General features: G+C 51.9%; 1 protein-coding gene across 1 annotated transcript in view; it reads right to left on the reverse strand.

The window, feature by feature from the left end:
- Positions 1 to 1,654: 1,654 nt before the first annotated feature.
- ATP2C2 (ATPase secretory pathway Ca2+ transporting 2) overlaps positions 1,655 to 17,713 on the reverse strand; it is a 52,102-nt gene continuing 36,043 nt past the window's right edge. The window contains 19 exon segments of the mRNA XM_087827216.1: positions 1,655 to 1,721; positions 2,778 to 2,813; positions 2,815 to 2,895; positions 2,979 to 3,044; positions 3,078 to 3,223; positions 3,354 to 3,452; positions 4,749 to 4,896; positions 6,170 to 6,286; positions 6,386 to 6,454; positions 6,690 to 6,856; positions 7,778 to 7,828; positions 7,926 to 8,023; positions 8,817 to 8,987; positions 10,214 to 10,370; positions 11,907 to 12,008; positions 13,859 to 13,948; positions 14,959 to 15,060; positions 15,906 to 16,003; positions 16,151 to 16,275. Coding sequence (XP_087683342.1) covers positions 1,655 to 1,721; positions 2,778 to 2,813; positions 2,815 to 2,895; positions 2,979 to 3,044; positions 3,078 to 3,223; positions 3,354 to 3,452; positions 4,749 to 4,896; positions 6,170 to 6,286; positions 6,386 to 6,454; positions 6,690 to 6,856; positions 7,778 to 7,828; positions 7,926 to 8,023; positions 8,817 to 8,987; positions 10,214 to 10,370; positions 11,907 to 12,008; positions 13,859 to 13,948; positions 14,959 to 15,060; positions 15,906 to 16,003; positions 16,151 to 16,275 — 1,990 coding nt within the window.

Raw genomic sequence — 17,713 nt, forward strand, 5'->3', positions numbered from 1 at the left:
TTCCCCTAGTGTTACTGAGATATAATTGACAGAGAACACTGAAATTTTAAGGTATTACACACTGTGTGACTGCAGGTATTATGACTGCACACCTGGAAATAAGGATACCTTCCCTACTCTTCTGACAGCTAGACCTTTTATTCCTTTGTCTTAATTATATCGGCAAATATTTTGAGAACTTTAAAATCCTTCTCATTGCTGACTTTAATGGAAATGCATCTAGACTTTTATCATTAAGCTTGATGTTGGCTGTTTTGAGATATTTCATATATATAAACATTTTTAAGTAAAGGGAAGTATCCATTTGTGTTTGTTATTAAAGAGTTTCTGTCAAGAGTAGATGTTGACTTTTATAAAAAGTTTTCTTTTTATCAGCATCCGTGATTTTTTCAGAGCTGTTGAGTCATTAAGGAACAGGGTTCCAGATACTGAGCTGTTCTGTATTTTAGCTGTCACTTTCCCAGGGTGTTAATACAGCTGGCCCGTGTTTGGTACTTTTGTAGCAATGTGTGTGTAAAGGAATTGGTCTGTTGTAGTTTTTTGTTTTGGTCAGATTTTTTGTAAATCATACTTTAGTTTCAAAGCTGTGCTGGCTTTATGAAAATAATTTAGAACTTGCCCTTTGCTGGTTGCTTTCATGCGTCAACTTGAGCTAGACTGTGGTGCCCAGTTGTTCGGTCACATACCAGTCTAGATGTTTCTGTGAGAGATTTCTCAGATGGGATCAACCTTTAAATCAGTAGACTTTGAATAAATCAGATTGGATGAGGCCCACCCACATTATGAAGGCAATCAGTTGAAGGCTTAAGAGAAAAGACGGAGATTCCCTGAGAAGGAAGGAAGCCTGCCTCAGACTCCAGCTGCAGTATCAACCCTTTCCTGAGTCTCCAGCCTGTCACCTGCCCTAAGGACGTTGGACTTGCCAGCTCCAAGGATCATGTGAGCCAGTTCTTAAAACAACTCTCTCGCCCTCTCCTACCTATTGGTTGCTTCTCTAGAAAACCCTGGCTGATCACTGGGGGGTTAGAGTTGTGGCCTCATTTCATGAAAGGGGGAGTTTCATGTCTGGTTCTCCGTGGTGGTTTTTCCCTGGCTGCAGACGGAGGAATGGGACAGAGACCGCTCTGCTATCTTTCAACTAGAAGACAGACACGTTTTAAGAAGTCTTTGGGATAGTGGGTAATAAGGCTCAGTGGGTAAAAAGCCCCCATTTTTGTGGAGGAGGAGATGGGACTTGAAACGGGCCAACAAGAAGCAGAGAAATGACCAGCAGCCCCAGCCCCCCGCCTTCCATTCCTACCCGGCACCCACGCATTCTTTACAAGTGGGCTGCACCGCATTGAGCTATGGCACAAGTGCACAGTGGTTTATAAAAATCATTGCGATTTAATAAATAGCGAGGTGTTTCTGTACAGGCTCCTCAGTCTGGCCCAGAGCCCCGAGGGCGAGAACGTGCGGATGCGAGCCTGGGCCCGCGCTTCCTGCTGGCTTCCCAGGAAGGCCTGTGAGTGACCTAGAAACAGCCTCTGAAGAGGGGCCGGGGAGGGGCCGCAGTTATAAAAATATAGCTTATTTAGGGGATTTTACACTGGTCAGGGTCCACTGTACATCTTCATGATGAGTTTGGGCTTTCCGGGCTCTGGAGCAGAATTTTTCACATAGTTTGAGGAGTTCTGAGAAAATGAACACGGATGAGGCCAGTCCGGTTAAAAGCAACAAATCTGTAAAAACGTAAGGAGAGGAAAGGGTCAGAGAGCACAGGCTGTGCCCCCGCTGGCCACCGGCCCTGCTCTGTCTAGGACTCTGCCCCCAGAGTCGGGGCAGTGCCCAGCATGGAGGTGGCTGCAGGTCTGCTCCCTACACCCTATTCTTTGTTATAGAGAGACAGGCAAGGGGACCAGGAGCTGGGGACCAGGAGCCTTTGCACATGGTCCAGGGCAAGGGGCAGATTGTGGGGCAGTGGGCCTGCTAGGAACGGACGCCAGCCCCCCATCCCTCCGTAGATGCCCTTAACCATCGCTCTGGCCCCCAGCCCACCCTGAATTGTTCTAATGGGTTAATTCCTAAAGGCCCCCCATGACCCCACTGTGTCTTATTGCTCAGAACCATCCCAGCTCCCTTTTAATGATTCGTGACAAATGGTGGCCAGGCAATCACGGTGTTTCCTTCAGAGCTGGGGAGCTGGCTTCATTCCCAGTGGATGGAAACATCCATTAAAATTAGGAGGGGGTCTTTCGTCTGTTCCCACAGGGCATTCACAGGAGACCCATCTGGTCACTGCCTTTTAGATTTGGGGAAGAGCGAGCTCACATTCCCCAGTCTTGCCTCACCCCCATTTTCTGCCTGGGGGCTGCCTCACCTGCCTGCCCTGGGGTGGGGTTGGCCAATGGAAAGCTTGGGTCACAAGAAAAGGAGGCGGCGGGAAAGGGGTGGTATTTACCCCTGCTCCCTCTCAAGTCCCTGTGGTCAGTGTCTCTCTAGGCTTCCACCCCCTCAGGGCCCAACCCTCCTCCCACTTCTTCTCACTGTCGTCACAGCTGCAGGCAAAGGAGGCCCAGCCCCCCTGGGCAGCTTCCAAAGAATGAGGGTCCCTGGGAAGTTGAGGGTGGGGGAGAGCCCCTGGGGCTCTGCACCAGGCAATGTGTGCTCAGCCCCCAGAGAGCTGGTCATTAAATCCTGTCCCTACTGGATGGCCAACTCCCTGTCTTCAGGTAAGCGGGTGTCCAGGTCACACTGGCCCCTATTAGAACCCCCCACTGCCCACAGGGGAAACTCGCTCCTCAGCTGGGGCACACAGCATGTCAGACTGAAACCAGACTGTCACTGTACCTGCTGTCTGTGCTCTGAGCCTCCTTGCCCAGCGGGCAGTGAGGGGACCGAGATGCTAAGTCCCCTCTGCCCTGGGCCATCCTCCTGCCAGAGCACCTTTTCCCTGCAGTTCCCTGGGTTGTCCATGTCCCCGCCAGTGGCCCTCCCACCCAGTGCAGTACCAGTCCGGTCCTTTGTGGATGATGGAATGGCCCCAGGTATATGATGGCCACGGTCTCTGGTAATCCCGTGCTCAGGTCCCCTCCCACTCACCGAGTGCTCCGAGGTTCTCCGTCTGGAAGACCCTCTGCAGGGGCGGGACGTAAATCACGGCCAGCTGCCCCAGGATTGACCCCAGCACCGAGTACAGGAACATGTGGTTCCGGAGGAAGCCGATCTCGAATATTAACTTGGTCTGCGGGAGAAGGGGACAGGACCCCCGTCTCACAAGGATGCCTGAGTCTGAGAGCCCCTGCGCAATTTGGGCAGCGACCATAATTCTACAGGGAAGGAAGCCGAGAGGGCCCCAGGGCAGCAGGTCTCACCTGAGAGCGACAAGTCAGGGCATTGAAGAGGTCAAAGAACACAAAACAGGTGAAAGTCATGGTTGTGGTACGTGGGGTGCTTGCCCTGTCTTCGGGGATCTGAAACACAAGTGCATGGGATGAGGTGACACAGTCCCGCCATGAACTCATCCTTCACGAGAGCCAGGGATGGAGCACCTGTAGCCGCCGCTCGTGTGCAGGCCACAGCACTCTAGCTCTACTGGGAATTGATCAAGATCTCCCATCAGTCCTGGGTCAACTGGTGTGACCCAGAAGTGTCTCCTGACCCACCCCCAGGACCTAACCCCTGTCAGCACCTGGGAGAGGCCATTAGCCTTTCCTCTGGAATTTCATGCTAGAGGGGGGAAACCTCGCAATGTCCCTTCCTCCAGCAGGTGACACTGCCTCCCAGGTGGTGACACCTCTACAGTTACATCCATGTGGCAGAATGTCGTTTCCTACAAGGAAGGTAGAAGAACCCTGACCCCACCGAGAACTAAGGCCTGTGGGGGCTGAATGAACAAAGCCACAGACCCCTCCCTTCTCCAGCACTACTGCTGGGACCCATCTCAGGTCTCATTCTGGCAGACATCAAAGGGGCGCGGCTGGGGCCCAGGGTGAACCCTGGTGATGAACACTCTCTGTCCCAGGAGGCCGTCACTGTTCCTGCCTGAGCTCATCTGGACCAGAGGGTCATGTTAAAACAGAGTGACTCCGGAGAGCCTGGGAACCTGCATTTCTCACAAGGTCCTGGGTGCTGATACCAAGTTGTGGGGACCCCATGCTGAGGATGACTGTGTCACAACAGGAAGGTCTGTGTGTCTCCCTCCACCAGGCTGAGGACATGGGCTGGACAAAGGCCACTTTCTGTGGTGTGATGGGGAAGATTTGGGGAAAAAGGAAAGCTGTTCCTCCTAGGGCGGAGTGGTGGGGGTCCCATGTCCCATCCCCCTTCCTGGACATCGCCAATTGGGGGTTAAAAGTTGCCTAAGTCACCTGCCTAATCTCCATCTGGATCACTGGATGGCTTGGGAAACGGCTGCCAGAACCTGCAGGCCACAAAACTACCCCTAATAAGCCCCAATAAGATCCTGCCAACCATCACCTCTGGAAGACAGTTTCTTTTAGTAGATTGCAGATTGTTTCCTGGCGACAACAGAAAAGAGGAGAGGCATGTGTCCCGCTTAGAAAATCTGAATGTTTTACTCTGCGCCTGAGGCCTCACATCCCTCTCTTAGTTTCCCCCACTCCCCCCCAACGCTGCCCCGATGTTTACGCTTGTCTCCTCCCCCTCCCCGCCAGCAGGAACCGTCTACCTTGCTTCCCACATGCCCAGCCCCACATCAGCCACCACCCAGGCCCTGAATAAGCAGAGCCAGTGAGGACTTTCCTCACCTCTTTCCAGAAGATGAAGAGGGTCCCACTGATGATGACAGAAGCCGACAGGAGGATCTTCAGGATGAGTGCTCTGCTGAGGATCATGTCCTTGATGTTCCTTGGCGGCTGCCGGAGAGTGTCTTTGTCCACCGGCTCTACCCCCAAGCTGCTCGGAACACAACGGGAAACTTTGGAATGAACCACCGAAAAAGGGTAGTTTCTAAAAGGCATGAAGCAGTTAGACAGGAAGCCTGAGGCAGAGAAGTGCTCAAGTCACCATCAAAGGTACAGCCAGGACAAGGTGTTCCCAGTCTCATGGGGACCTCCATGTCCTTGCTGGAAGCCTGCCCTTCCCATCTTCTGACCCCTCCCTAACTACCTAGCTCCTTGGCTCCTTCTGGGGAGCCCCTCACAACCTGGACCTGAAGGGCAGCCTGCCGACCTCCATGTGGACACCCCCTCCCACCTTGATCTTGGACCCACACTTAGTCATTCCCCTGCTCAATTTCCATCACCACGAGGAGACCCACCCAAAGCTGGGCCTGGCCTGATCCCAGCTGGCCAGGAGAAAGAAGACCCAGGCCCTGCCCACCACAGAGCTCCCCATCGACTGAGGGACACCCGCCTTCAGCCAATGCTGAAACAGTGGTAGGTGATGTGCGGACACTGAGGAGGAGGCAGGCTGCCTGAGGTCCCACTGTGTGCAGATATGGCTGAGGTCCTGGCCCTATGCTCAGGCAGAGCATGTAGAAGAGGGAGCCCTTACTTTGGGCATGGGAGAGGACGACCAAGTACAACCTTCTTTCCCTTGTTAATTATAGTAACAAGAAATCAGCTGCATCTGAAACACCTATGTGCTCAAGCATAGTGAAGTGCCCTGTTTGCTTGGGTCTTCCTGACTCCAAAGCCCATTCTTCCTCCTGCATCATTCAGCTAGCCTAACTCCCTGAGAAGTTAGGCTATCATTCAGTCAATAATTTCCTGAGCTCCCGCTATACACCAAGCACCACTGTAGGAGCTGGGGAACAAAACAAAAGCCTTGCCTCCATGAAGCTGACATTCTAAAGGGGAGATGGATTATATATAACCAGATAAGCAAAGAAATACATATTTTCCTGTCTAGGGGAAAATAAAGCAGGGTAAGGTGACTAAGAGTGAGGAGGCTGCTGTTAAGAATAATCAGGGAGGACTTCTCGAAGGCGGTAACTTGAAGGCTGGCTCAGGGAGAGCATTTCAGGTAGGAGGCGCAGACTGTTCTATCATCCCCTGCCCTGCCTGCCTGCCTAGGTGCTTTCCCCTATGCCCAGTGCACCACATTTATGTTTTCTAGGGTTCCTTATGGCCGGTGACCACCTCTAGCCATGGGCCCCTGTACAAATCAGGGGTGCAGTCAGCAGAGGCGGGCAGAAGCCGTGTGGTCCCAGCCATCTTGGCCTCACCTTTGCGCTGGCGGCCCGTCCATGATGATGTTGATCCACAGGATCTGCATGGCGTTGAGGGGGTTGGGCAGGTTGCACATGGTGGACAGAGTGATGAGGCTCAAGGCCGAGATGCTCCTGCGGGGGGCAAGCGGCAGAAGAGGTTACTGCCAATAGCTGCGGGCCAGATGCAGACGCAGCACTTGATGGTGCTGGGAGCTGCTGGCCTCGACTTACGTGCTCAGCTGAAATCGGACAAAGTTTTTGATGTTATGGAAAATCCCCTTGCCTTCCTCCACTGCATTCCTGCAAGAGAGGAGAAAACATTTATTCACAAAGAGGGCCTGGTGCAAAGGTTCGGCCAGCTCTATCGGCTGCTAACTGGGTGCTGCCTGCCACTAACCCCAGGTGGCCCCCATGACCCTGCTTTAAGTGGTGTCTGTGCCTGGGGACACCTTGTATCTACAGCACAGTGGATCCTAGGGGGAAGCTGGTTAATCCACACATTTTTGCCATGAAAAAAACCTAAAGAGCAACTTACATGATGGCTGAGAAGTCATCGTCCACCAGGATCATGTTGGCAGCCTCTTTGCTGACATCTGTCCCCGTCTGCCCCATGGCGATTCCAATGTCCGCTGCCTTCAGGGCCACCGCGTCGTTCACCCCATCCCCCGTCATGGCCACGATCGCCCCTGACTCCTGCAAAGCCTTTGGAAAGAGGAGGCAAGTGGAGGCAGGCCGCCTGAGGCCCTTCCTTTCCTCTAGATGCTCTGCCTCTCGCACTGTGTGGCTGACAGCAGAGACCCTACTCTGGAAGGTACTGCAGTCAGCTGGCCGGAGTCTGAATCCCAGCTCCATCTGCACTACTTGGGGGAACTGGGCAAGCCTTGAAACTCTCGATCTGTTTTTCCATCTGCAAAATGGGACCAACAGCCCCTTCTTCCCAGGGCCGTGGTGAGGCCTAAACTAAGATCATGGATGTGACAGTGCCTAGCAATAGTAAACGCTCAGATGTGCTATCCATCACCGTTAACAAATAATAAACTTGTTCCCTGCAGCCATGCAGGGTCCAACATTTTCTTTGAGGAATAACTTGCATAGAGATTTACTCTGTAAATGAAAACCCCCAAAAATGACATAAAAGAAATATGACTACCAATAGAGTTAAAGAGCAAATTTTCAAAGTATACATGTGCGGGAAACCACGTTTGCAGGACTCTCATTCCAGCACTTTAATTTTTTGATGTACAATCTGAAAATTAGATCCACTCTTTGGCACCTGCTGTGGGCTGGGAACTATGCCAAGAGCTTCACAGGCCTGGCCGCCTCTAACCCTCTCGCCAACCTTTTGAATTAGCTGATGTCATTCACCTTAATCCCCACTTGACAGACAAGAAGACTAAGGCCTGGAGTTACTAACGAGAAGATGCCAAAGAGCACTCGACTAACAAGAGCTGGCCTCTAATCTTTTCCTTTGCATTACCCAAGAGAAAGCCACGGCTTGCAGATGACCAAGGCTCCTGCCAGCTGGGGCCCGGCCCATATCCTGCTGAGCGGAGCCACTGTTGCCGCCCTGGACTGTAGCCTGAAGGACAAGTGAGGCAGAACCTGTCCCCACACACAGCTTACCTTTATGATTTTGAGTTTGTGCTTCGGGCTGGTCCTGAAGAAGACAGATACCTGGATACGGAGGCATGAAAGAGCAGAGTCCATGAATGTGAAGCTGGAAACACAGCCCCCTCCACCGCTTCCCGGCGAGCCCCCGGGAGGACCCCACCTTCTTGGCGTGGTCAGCCAGCTTGCTCTGCTCCATACTTTCCACCTCCTCCCCAGACATGGCGCTCAGCTTCCCGTTGCACAGGCCAATGTTCCTTCCTGGTAGGAGGGAGAAGCCATCCTGAGAGCTTGCTCCGAGGTCTGCAACTGCGGTCCCTATCCCCACCCCCACCCCGCCCACCTGCCATCAGCCCCTGCCCTGGCCGCAGAATAACAATAAAACCATGGTCGCTACCATTTACTGAGCACCTGCTATGTTACATGATCTAATTCTCTCTGCAGAATTGACCTCCAATAAGGCCGCCTTGTCCCCCACTTCCACGATCAGGGGACTGAGAGGGAAGTAACTTCCCCAAGGTCACAGAGCTGGTCAGTGGTAACACTGGGACCTGACAGGGTTCCGTCTGGTTCCACAGTGCCAGGCTGCCTCAAGACGGGGGCAAGGAAACCAGGTGTGACAACCCTCACAGCAATGAGTAGAGTAGTGGGAACAGGGCTGCTAGCTAGCCCTCTTCTGATAAAGAGCCTGAGGGCCAGAGTGGTTCAGTGAGTGGCCCAGGGTACACAGCCGATGGCAGAAGCCAGACTGGAACTATACACTGGGATGGATGCTGTGGGTGAAGATGAAGTGAGATCATGGATGAAAAGCCCTGGCACGTAGTAGGTTCTCACTATACGTGAGGTCTTTTCCCCTTTTGGAGAATCTGCCAACATTTGAGGGACAACAGCTTTTGAAGGTGGGAGGCTGGTGCGTGAATCTCAGATTCTTTCCTAAGCACCGAGGAGGTGAGCGCTCCTGACCAGGTTTGCCGAGGATGAACCAGTGGCAGCGACCCCACTCTAAAGGATGGCGGGTCCTTTCTTCCCCACCCTCCACCCCCTTCCCCATTACCTATCGCCAAGGCCGTCTCCAGGGCATCCCCCGTTATCATTTTCACGGACACGCCAGACTCGCAGAGAACCTGCACGGCTTCCTTCACGCCAGCCCTTGGGGGATCGATGATTCCAACGAGGCCCAGAAATGTCAGCTGCCCCAGCTCGGGCCCAGAAGCCATGGCCAGCACTGCAGAGAGACCAGGCCCATAGAAGTGTCACTGGGGGCGAAGGGACCGATTTTATCTGCAGTCAGCCCTGGCCTCCAGCATGTCGCAGTTCCTCCTGTCTGTGAGGGGCATGGGCACTGAGCTCCCGGACTACCAAAGGGGAGGTGACGGTCGGTGCAGGGCGGCAGGTCTCACCCCACATACAGAGAGATGCTCGAGGCAGCGTCCCTGGCTGAAAACAAGACCTCTGTCCGTTGGTGGTATAAACCCCAGCCCCACCCCAGCAAGAGTGGCCATGAGAAAGTCTGCGAGATGGCCTACGATGGGACATTTCTGACAGTTCCCCTGGTCTTTCATTTGCTCTGCTCTCACTTTGTCACCTCCAGCAGAGTGGTGATAGCAGCTACCAAAGGTTAAGAAAAATGTGCGGGAGGGGAACACGGGTGAGGGGACTCTGTTGGCTTATCTTGGCCTTGACTCCGTTTCAGTGGCCCAGAAGCCAGGCCCAGCTCCTGGGGCGAGTGCTCCGAGAGGCGGTGGCACGAGAGCTGGCCTTCCTTTGTCACCTTACTGATAACGGAGAAGGGCTGTGGCCCAGAAGCCTCCAACTGAGCCTCCCTAAGTCAGGTGCCATGTGCCCGTGACACAGGGGATATTCCTCCCTTCCCCAAGGCTGACATGTCCTCACCTGTACACTGTCAGCGAGCTGCTAACAATGTGTAATTTGTGTTCCTGAAGGGGAAAACCAAGGCCGCGGAAACCAATCTGGCAAGCCCGATGCGCTCATTTCCCCCAGAGGGTTTTTAAACACTTCCTCTGAAAACAGGCTGATAAATGATAAAGCTCAGCCCCTCGGGGAAGGCACCTGCGCTGGTGCAGAAAATTGGAAATGGCCAAGGAGTGAAATGCTTTGATTGAAAAGAGCTCTAGGTTTCCCTGACAGTAAGCGCTGAGCAAGAAGACCGAACAGGAAGATCGGTATTTCTGGGGTGTCCCGTCCACCTGTCTTAGAAGACTCAGGAGGCAGGGTTCCCCCTCTTCTCACACACGAGCTGCACCCGGATCCACGGGTGTCCCTTGGTGGGTAGGGCTCCCCATAAGTTCCACACTTGCTTTCCTTTCATTGGCACACTGCCCGGCTGCCCTTCTGACCATCGCCTACAGACTGGGACCCTGCATTAGTGAGCTTGACAAGTCAGCGTCACGTGCAAACTGAAAGCCCGGGGCTGGGGCCACAGGCACTGACCCCGCAGGCCAAGGGACCCCATTTTCTTCTCTTCCTGCTGGCAGAAGGCTCTCTGTTGGGGTGTCAGTGGCAGGGGGATGCCCCCGTTGTTGTACATAGTACAGTAACGAATCACTTCTTCAAAGGCCCCCTTCATGAAGTAAATGTCTTCCTGCTCCTAGAAAAAGACAAAAGGGGAAAAAAATCTATCACTGGGTGCTTCAGCCCTCGGTGACTGTCACCTCATCCACAGAGAGATGTTCGCGGCGGGGTGACTTATAGCGGACTGTCAGCTTTCTTCAGGATGGGACAGGTTAGGTGAGTCACAGGGAACCCACGCGATGGAATACTACACGGCCTGTAAAAGGAACGGGGCTGACCTGCAACCCCCGCCACTCCGCCCTACATTAAGCCGCCTTGTCAGTGTCACTCAGGGCACACAGTATGCTTCGCTAATGGGTCAGTGTTACGTGTTAGGTGTGCGACTGACTGCGCGATGTCTGGTCTAGAACACTCTATCCCAGGCCGTTCAGGGGAGTTACCTGGGGTGAGGGATGGGGAGGGAGAGAAGAGGGGCCAGATTATAAAGCGCTTCCATTTTTAAAGTCACATTTCCATAATTTTTTAAATCCTTGCCCAAGGACATGCTTATTGATCTTAGAGAGAGAGGAAGGGGGTGGGGGGAGAGAGAGAAACATCGATCAGTGTGCTTCCTGTAGGCATCCCAACCGGGGATCAAACCTGCAACTTTTGGGGATACAGGATGATGCTCCAACCAACTGAACCACCCTGCCAGGGCCCATAATTTTTTTGATGAAAATTTATAATCACCTTTGGGGGAAGATTTGAAGGTATTAAGAATTTTTTAAAAATCCACAACCCCTTTTAAGCACCCAGAATTTACATGCCCATCTATCTACTCGTGGCAAAGACCTGGAATGAGCTGACTGAGCAGCCGCCTGCCCTGCATGAGATGAGACATCTCATCACAGACAAGACGTGATAGATTCTAGAATGAGTGGGAGAGAAGGGGGAGGTTGGAAGAAAAGGTGGAAGGCAATAAAAAACTTTTTTTCATTGTAGAAAATATGAAAAGCTACAGAAAATTAAACAACACAGGTAGCCATGAATAGTTCGTGACATATTCCTTGAGTTGCTTCCCACGTGCACACACGTGTCTATGCACGTGTGTGTACCTGCGAGCTCACTGTTCACAGCACTGTGGTGGGCCCTCTTCAGGAATGAAGAATCGGTCCCTCACTGTGACAGTTAAATAAGCTCATATGTGTAAAGAATTGAGCACAGGGATGTGAGGGAAGGACCCGAAGTTAGCAATGGGGCGTTATCAGTAGAAGCATATGGTCGCTCCAGTAGTAATTACTCAGTAGCTGTATCACAGGCCAGTGAGTCTCGCCTTGAGCGTGCATCAGAATCCCCAGCAAACACAGATTCCTGGGGTGGAGCCTGAGAACCTGCATGTCTAACAACCTCCCAGGCAACGCTGATGGGCTGGTGCTGGAACCCCCTGTGGAGAACCAGTGATTCAGATAAAAATCTAAGATCCAAGATAGTCAAAGATTTAATTGCTACCCACTGTATTTTCATGTATCTGGAACCCTACAGAAGCAGCTGGAAACTTTAAACTCTCCTCCCTGATGTCTGCATTTGCTTGATTTGGGGGGGACACGGTGGAAAGGGGCCAAGAAGCACTCACCTCATTCTTGGGGCTGCATTTCACTGCCATCCACTTCTGCTCCGAACTGAACGGGAGCTCTTTTTTTCTCACGTAGGAATCTTTAATATCACTCAAGTCCATCTAGGATAATAAAATGGGAAGCTTTCAGTGAATCATCCTAAAGCAATTTCTATGCAAAGAGCAGTCCATTTAAATTATTCACTATTCAAACCCTCTCAGGGAGATGAGAAATCCAAAGGTTTAGCTCACAGAGAGGGGCCATTTCTTTCAAATGTCCCAACCAGGAAAAAAAAAAAAGCCTCTTTTCTCTGGTCCCAGGGGCAGAAACACATGGTCTTTGAAATAGCTTCTAGCTGAGACCTGCTCAGAAACACTAGCCTGTGGGGTTCCTGTCAGAAGAAATGTTTCAGACTTGGGGATGTAGCAATTTCCCAAAAAGGAACCCCTGGGTGAGCAGGGTGGCCTGTTGTCACAGTCTGGGGTCCTTGCCAGACCTGACATTTGTTGGCTCTTTGATAGTTTTGGGGGGCCAGCTAGTCTGAGCCTCAGTTTCCCCAACTGACCACCATTCCTAACCTGTGCATCCCATTGCCCCATAAGAGGTGAAAATGGGTCCTTATGGGCAGGCAAAAAATCCACTTTCCTATATAAAGCCCAGATACGCATACAGTACACAAACAGATATACAGTATATCTGTGGTATTAAAATTCCACGGAAGGAGTGATCAGGAAAAAAAAATGTCTAAAAAGGCACCTTAGGAGGACGTTATGGGTTGCACTGTCCCTCCAAAAGATGTGTTGAAGCCCTAACCCCAGTCCTGTGAACGGGCCCTTTGGAGATGCAATCACGCAATCACGGTAACCCTGCCAACAACTTCAGCTTGGACTTGTAGTCCCCAGGCTGAGAGAGAATCAATGTCTGTTGCTTTTAAGCACATAGCTTATGGTACTTGGTTATGGCAACTCGAGGAAAGGAACAGGAGCGGCACCATGCCCAATACACGGGAAGCGCTTAAAACACGTTAGCTGTTAATGATTTTAACTTTAAAAGGCATATTCTAAAATCCCAAAGCAGGACCCCCACATCGTTTGGACTCATGAAGGAGTAAAACCCTAAATGTAAAGGAAAGAGGGGTCTGGAACCTCTGCCCTCTCTGCGCTGCATGGGGTTTGGCAGGGGGAGCAGGGCAGGGACTCCGGCCCCGGGTTTGCTCCTGCTGTGCCAGCCGGGCCAGCTGTCCCTTCCCTGCAGGGCAGTGGGGGTGGCCCTCACTGTTTTAGGGGGGGCAGTAAGTTCCATTTGGTATTACTGACACTCCGGAGAGAATTTTCTTCTGTGAGCGAAAGGAAAAGAATGTGGCGTAGCAGTGTCTTAAGGCGCCTTGTTTACCTTCACAGGGATATGCTGAAAGGGAGACCCCTCTCCCCACTCATCGCCCACCCAGCACGGGCCCCTGGAACACCCTGTTCTGCGCTGTGACATGGGTGAGAGGCAGAAATGAGGGGACCTGGTCTCGTGCTGGGGAGGGACAGGCGAATGGACGGGCACAGGACAGGGCAATGGGACAGCTCAGGGTGCCCGGGTGAGCGGAGGCGTCCACAGAGGTGGAAATGGCAGTGAACTTGAAGGGAACGCCGGAGGTGGCCGTGAGAGGAAGGGTCGCAGCACAGGAGGCAGCAGTCGGGAGCAGAGTGGCTGGGAAGGAGTGAGAGGGTCCACTCCCACGGGATGAGCACCCGTGGGTGGGCGTCTACCTCGACAGAGGGGTCTGATCGGACCTCTTCTGTTATTTGTCCCCTGTGCAGAGCAGAGAGGCCCGCCCGCCAGCCACCCCTTCATCACTGAGCAGCTGCTCCGCGCCGGCCCCGGGCAGAGTGGGCGGCATTTCTGCCCAGTCACAGAGCTCAGGGGCTAACTGCTGAGCCCTGGAACCGACGACTGTACTGAAAGGAAATAAAACATTTCCCACCTTCATTGCCAGGGCGATCAAGGCACCTTCTGTGGGCTGTCCCATCACGGTGTTTTTCCTGATGATAGCGTTGTTGGCGACACAGCCTGCCTGAAAGGGGGGATTTCTGAATGCCTTTAGTTAGTATTCGGAGCTGGCCCCCTCGGGGTCCTGGGCTCACTCAGAAATGTGAAAAAGTCATACACTGAAGACCTGACTCATTTTGGGGAGCTGGGCTGGGATAGGGGTGAGAGACAACATTTACTTTTCAAAATGAATGAACACAGTGACTATTTATTGACTCTGCTGAATGTCGGTTGTCTTAAAGCCTTTGGAAGGAAATGCAGTGGGAGGGCAGGCAGACTGGTGGTGACAAGTGTGGGTAATGGCGAGTGACCAATACTGAGTGTGGGGTTTCTGTTCAGGGTGACCAAGTATCCTGGAATTAGATAGTGGTGATGGCTGCGCAAATTTGTAAATATCCTAAAAACCACTGAACTGTATACTTTAAAGAGGTGAATTCTGTGGTATATAAATTATATCTCAATTAAAAATAGTGATTAAAAAAACCCCACACACAGGAGCATGGGGTGAGTCCCAGCTTCCCTCCCCCACTGGCTGAGTGATCTTGGGCCCTCCCATCACCTCTCTGAGCCCATTTGTTAATCTGCACAATATTAAGGTAATAGGATGGGCCTCGCAAGGTTGCTGTGATAATTAAGTGGCCCCGGAGGTGGGACCTGTGAGGAGTGACACAGTGAATGTCACGAAGGAAGACGGCTGGGTTCAGGCTTCGCAGAGGGCGCTGCCCGGTGGGAGGACCAGTGAGCTCTGCGGGAGGGGGAGCGCGGCTTGTGCTACAAGCATTGACACAACCAGCAGGCAACGCTCACCACATGCTGCGCGTCCGAGCAGGCAGCGAGGAGCACAGAGGGCTCTCTTTCTTCTCTTACCTCTGATGTTCCCATCTGTTGCCGGGGCCACTGGGACAACATGACTCCTGGGGGTGGCCCCGCTGTCACCAAGAACCAGCTGGTCCAGTAGCTGTGTCTCTTTTCAGAGAGAATCCCCATCAGCTTGTTTCAAATGCATGTTTCTCCCATGGTGCTTTTGACACTTACCTCCACCAATTTCCCCACGGAGACGTTGGAAAACTCCTTAATGACTTCCTTGGACGGTAAAAGACAGACCTCCCCTTGGCCATTATATCCAACTCCGCTGACCTGCAGGGCAAGGGACAGAAAGGATGTCACCAAGTGTCAAAAATATGCTCCCCCGGTTGACTCATAATATCTTTTCTGGGGACAAAATCCTAGCCACATACTAGGCTTCAAGCATGAAGACGATCCCCGCAGGACTGTGGATTAATCAGAATGTCCCACTAACTGCCACGTGTCGGTAAATTGCGATAATTTTGCTCAGTGGGACATTCTGCAGCCAGTAAAAATCTGGGTGAGAAAACTAAGTGACAGGACAGGAGAGTGCAGATGTTCCAGAACAGACGTAAGCAAACCTTTTCTTACAGAGCCAGAGAGCAGATATTTTAGCCTCTGTAGCCCATGTGACGGCTCAGCTTTGCTGTTGGGGCCTGAAAGGAGCCATTGACAACATATAAACAAAAGGGTGTGGCAGGGTGCCACCAAAACTTTATTTACAGAAGCAGGCTGTCACTGCTGACCCCTTTGGTGTGGAAGGTTTTGTGAAAAAAGTCGCAAGATACAAAACTGCACATTCAAGGAGCTTATAACTGTGCCGATGCACAGGAGAGACTCACAACTACAAAGGGACGAATCAAGGTGACTTTACCATGGGAGGTTATGGATAATGGTCTTCTAGCTTTTAAATTTTATACTGTGCTTATTATTGAAGATAATAAAAAATAAAGATGGCAACCTTAATCAGTCATGTTCCTTGCAGCTATTGGTAACGAGGAATTTGCACCATGTCACCCGTATTTGTTTTCTCCCTACTGTTTTCTCGAAAATTCCCTGTGCTCCCTCTGGGAATTCCGCAAAGGGTCTGGCAGGGCACACCACTGTCTTGAACCTTGCAAGTTCACAGCACTCACCTTGGCATGGAGTCCATCAGACGTTACGAGTTGGCTGACGGTCATTTCATTGGCGGTCAGAGTCCCCGTCTTATCGGAACAGATAACATTGCAGCAACCTGGCACAGGGAGACATCCGAGTGTATAGGAAAAAGCGGCCATCGCACCAGCGCTCAGGCTTATGAAATACCCAGGTTGAACGAACATGGCACCAAGACATCCATTCAAGACAATTTATAAGAATCCAACCAGCTGGAGTCCCTCACCTAAGGTCTCCACGATCGGCAGCTTCTTCACAATGACCTGCTTCTTGGCCATCCGCAGCACTCCCAGGACCAGCGTAACCATGACCACGATGGGCAGGCCCTCTGGAATGGCGGCCACAGCCAGGCTGGATTGAAAGGCCAGACGGGTCACCTTTAACATGCACTTGAAAATGATGTGAATTCCAACTGGGATTGGCAACACTTTTACCTGGTGAAGCTTGCCTCTAGTGTCCCCAAAGTCCCTGTTCTATTCTCTGTTCCCCATTCCATGCTGCACCTGCCTCTTTCTTCAACATCCATTGCTCTGAGCACCCCACCCCCCAAAACCCCAGCTTTTGGGAAGGGGTCTCATCTATCAGACATCCACACTTTAGTGTGAATTAGCCTGCCAGTTGTTTTGCCTCTTTACATGCTTTTGCATTAAATTGCTCTCATTTATTAAAGAGAAAAGTCTCTGGGCCCTAGAAAAGGAATTTCCAGAATCAGGCAATTAGTAGGAAGTGGAATTTTTTGGTTCAGAGCATCTTCCCTTAAATTTCACTTTTCACTGGTCTAATGGTTTAGACACTTCTGGTAAGGAAGCCAGACAGAAAATTAAAATTGAGGGAGGCAAAGTGACCCAGCTATACCTTTAGCCGATCTGTTTGGGGTATCTGCTCACTTCTTTATCATCCCTCCAGCTCTTTCTGTATCGTGCGACCTGGCTCTCCCATAGCCATGGCTGAATGGATTAGAGGAGAGCATGTGATCCAGGCTGAACCAATGAGCTTCTCGTTTTTGGGAATCTGAACTGGGATTGAGAGCATGGATCTCCTTCCTGAGGGCAGTATGTCAACATGTGATAGGCTGTTAAGAAGGGGCTCTTTTGGCCTCAGTTTGGCTCCAGAACATCAGGGCTGACTGCTCCCCCATCCCATATTCGTGGGCAGGCCTGGCTGAGGGCAGAGGCTGGTTAATGACCAGCTGACTCAGGCTGATGGGGGAGGCTGGAAATGAGCGAGTGATAGGCTGCTTTTGTGCAGAGCTGGGCAGTGAGTGTCACCAGGACACACCCACCATGGTTCACCGTCTGCACTGGAACCTCCAGCAGAGTCCTGCAGGCCTTCAGCAAATTTTTGCTGAGTGAACAAACACCCAAGTGAATACATGGCAGGTGTCTAGGCCCACACTGGCTTGGCACATAGTGAGTGCTCTACATGGGCTGGTTAATAATCGGAAAGCCTAGCTGAGGAGGCCCATTCAACCAAAGTCATGCACAGCGAACAGGTTTCATCCCATCTAAGATAATGCTGCTTGCGAAGGACAAGTAGCATTGTGCCCCTAAGAAAGAAAAAAATATTGCCAATTAATCAGCAGCACGGTGCTTTATCACGCCACTTATAAGTCTGACTTCAGAGAAGTGAAAATGTGAAAAAGCACGTCTTAGAACCAAAGAAACGCAGTACATGATGGTGGCCTTTTACGCAGGGACGATGGAGCCTTCGGTTATATAAACCAAGGTGCCTGGATTTGGTCAGGGGACTGTGCCCGGTTTCTATGGCGATGGCGAGACGGCTTCCTTGG

Source organism: Miniopterus natalensis, chromosome 18, assembly GCF_054644295.1.
Source record: "Miniopterus natalensis isolate mMinNat1 chromosome 18, mMinNat1.hap1, whole genome shotgun sequence".
Lineage (NCBI taxonomy): Eukaryota > Metazoa > Chordata > Mammalia > Chiroptera > Miniopteridae > Miniopterus > Miniopterus natalensis.